This window comes from Formica exsecta, unplaced genomic scaffold, assembly GCF_003651465.1.
Source record: "Formica exsecta isolate Colony F162 unplaced genomic scaffold, ASM365146v1 scaffold53, whole genome shotgun sequence".
Classification (NCBI taxonomy): domain Eukaryota; kingdom Metazoa; phylum Arthropoda; class Insecta; order Hymenoptera; family Formicidae; genus Formica; species Formica exsecta.
The window spans coordinates 3,816-5,941 of record NW_021852543.1 but is presented as its reverse complement, the minus strand read 5'-3'; the positions used below and the strand labels follow the sequence as shown (position 1 = coordinate 5,941).

General features: G+C 49.0%; 1 protein-coding gene across 1 annotated transcript in view; it reads right to left on the bottom strand.

Moving 5' to 3' along the window:
* The window catches only part of LOC115241892, a 3,154-nt gene extending 2,600 nt beyond the window's left edge, over positions 1-554 (bottom strand). Inside the window, exon 1 of the mRNA XM_029817851.1 lies at positions 339-554. Coding sequence (XP_029673711.1) covers positions 339-554 — 216 coding nt within the window. The remainder of the gene's footprint in view (positions 1-338) is intronic.
* Between the last annotated feature and the right edge of the window lie 1,572 nt (positions 555-2,126).

Sequence of the window (2,126 nt, the reverse complement as noted above, 5' to 3'; positions counted from 1 at the left end):
CTGCCAAAAACCTCACCAGTATTCATACAAAAATACAAAAAATAAAAATATTTATTTATAAAAATGAACATAAATAAAATTTATCAAATATAAAAACATTATCTTAAAATTGTCCTCATGCAGCCATGCATTTTGAAAGTCTCTAACTTTCGGTCGTTTAATTGCTCCTTTTCTTTGCGCATGCATTATTTATAAATATACTTATCTACTCACCTTAACCTAGCCTCTCCTTATTGCCGGGCCCGCCAAGACTTTCGCGCCCAAACATTACTACTCTTATATACACCGCTGCTTCGGCTGCCATCTACCACGCATGCGCGAGAAAACCCGGCCCGAACAACAACACTGGGCGACTCCTTCGACTCGAGTCTACCCTCGATGTAGAGAAAACTATCGCATGGTAACGTGTACAGATCTCGCTGTTGTATAGGAATTCGTAACTCGTCGCTATTCCCGAACGTGGTATTGGCGTAAGGATTGTACGTGTGAGTTTTGATCTTGACGATACGACCGTCGAAGATCGGCTCCCCGCCGATGCTTAGAATGTCGCACATTCCGCTTTTAAACGGTCCTCGGTACGACGAAGCCCAAAGAGCGCAGGAAAGCCGCGTTGGCGACGGTTAACCTTCCTCCTTTTTTCCTTCTCTTTTTCGCGTCTAGGGGCGACGCGATGGCGACGACAGGCGCGTTTCTCGCATTCGACTCGTTTATTACGAGCATCGCGCGCCTTTCTACCGTTTTCGCCGCACGTGCAGACAAACCGTGATCTCTTCGCCACGAAAATCGATCAGTCTTCCGTTCTAATCCACGACACACACATTTATATCGGTAATGGTCCGCGCGATGATCGTGAGGTAACTGATCTGCGCCGGGATCTCCGACACTTTATATCCGGGTGGAACGTTAGGCGCGAACTCGTGTATAGTATGCGCGGATTTGTCGTTGTGATACGCTCCTGTGGTGACAGTTGCACTCTACTCTAATGAGATTAATAGCTATAATATTTATTGATTTATCGGACGCGTACCATTTATTCGATTGTTACACGCGAGACGAGAAACTCAGTAGCGAACCGATGTTATCGGGTTTTGTGAAATTTACTCGATACGCACTTGATCTCGCTTCTCATAGTGTTATTGTTACCGCGAAGCGTTATAGAATTTTCGTCGATATATAATCGTCATTGCTCGTTTCCGGTTCCTCGTTCCCGCGCTCTCGTCTCTCCTCTCTCGCTCGTCGTTTGCGATGAATCGCTGCTCTTAGATACGCGCTTATAGCGCTTAACTCGTAAGATCCCACTGGAATCACGATAACTTCGTCGTTGTCATCGAAGTAAAATTTATTATTTGTGGAATTTTCATTCGGTATCGTGTTATAAGTCTCGAAATTGGTTAAACCTAACTCGTAATCATCGTCGTTTAAATCCAGAGGCGGAAAGTAACTCGCCGCGAAAACGCTGCTTCGTCCGGAAAAAGTGAAAGTCAGCGACATGATCGGCGAGAGCGGTCGAACTGTGCTCGATCGACGAACGACGGTCGATATTATAGCCGGCGATTCCTCCAATCGACCCCCCGAAAAAATCGAAGACTCAATTGTCCGCAGATATCCTGATCGCGCGTTTGCTCGGAGCGACGATTGTACCGGATGTTCACATCGCGCCCGAGATAACGCGCGAGTTCGCGCGGAGGACGAAGATTGCTGAAACCGTCGTAGTAGATCACGTCGCCCCCTTTTTTCGCGTACGCCACCCAATGAGTACCCGGGCCGGACGCGTCGTCTAAATTCACGATGCCGCTCTCATCGCGGCGCGCCCGCGATGGAAGCGCGTCGCGCATAAACACGCCTCTAAAGTGAGGCACGCGTGCGAGTATTGCCGCGCGATTTAATTGTTCGTTCGTCGTTACTCCGACGGATGGGAGGATCCCTAGCGTCTGTTTACGCGAAGTCTTTTTTTTAGCGCTTCCTCTTCTCGTCGTGGACGCGCCACTTCCGCGCTTGTACGGTGCGAGGTATAAACCACGGCCCTCCATTGCGCGATCGTGACGCTGCAATTCCTCCAACTGTCGTCGCGCCGCTTTGCGATCGTGCACCGCTTTCGCGATTCCCGCTGCTCCTCCAGCCAAAGA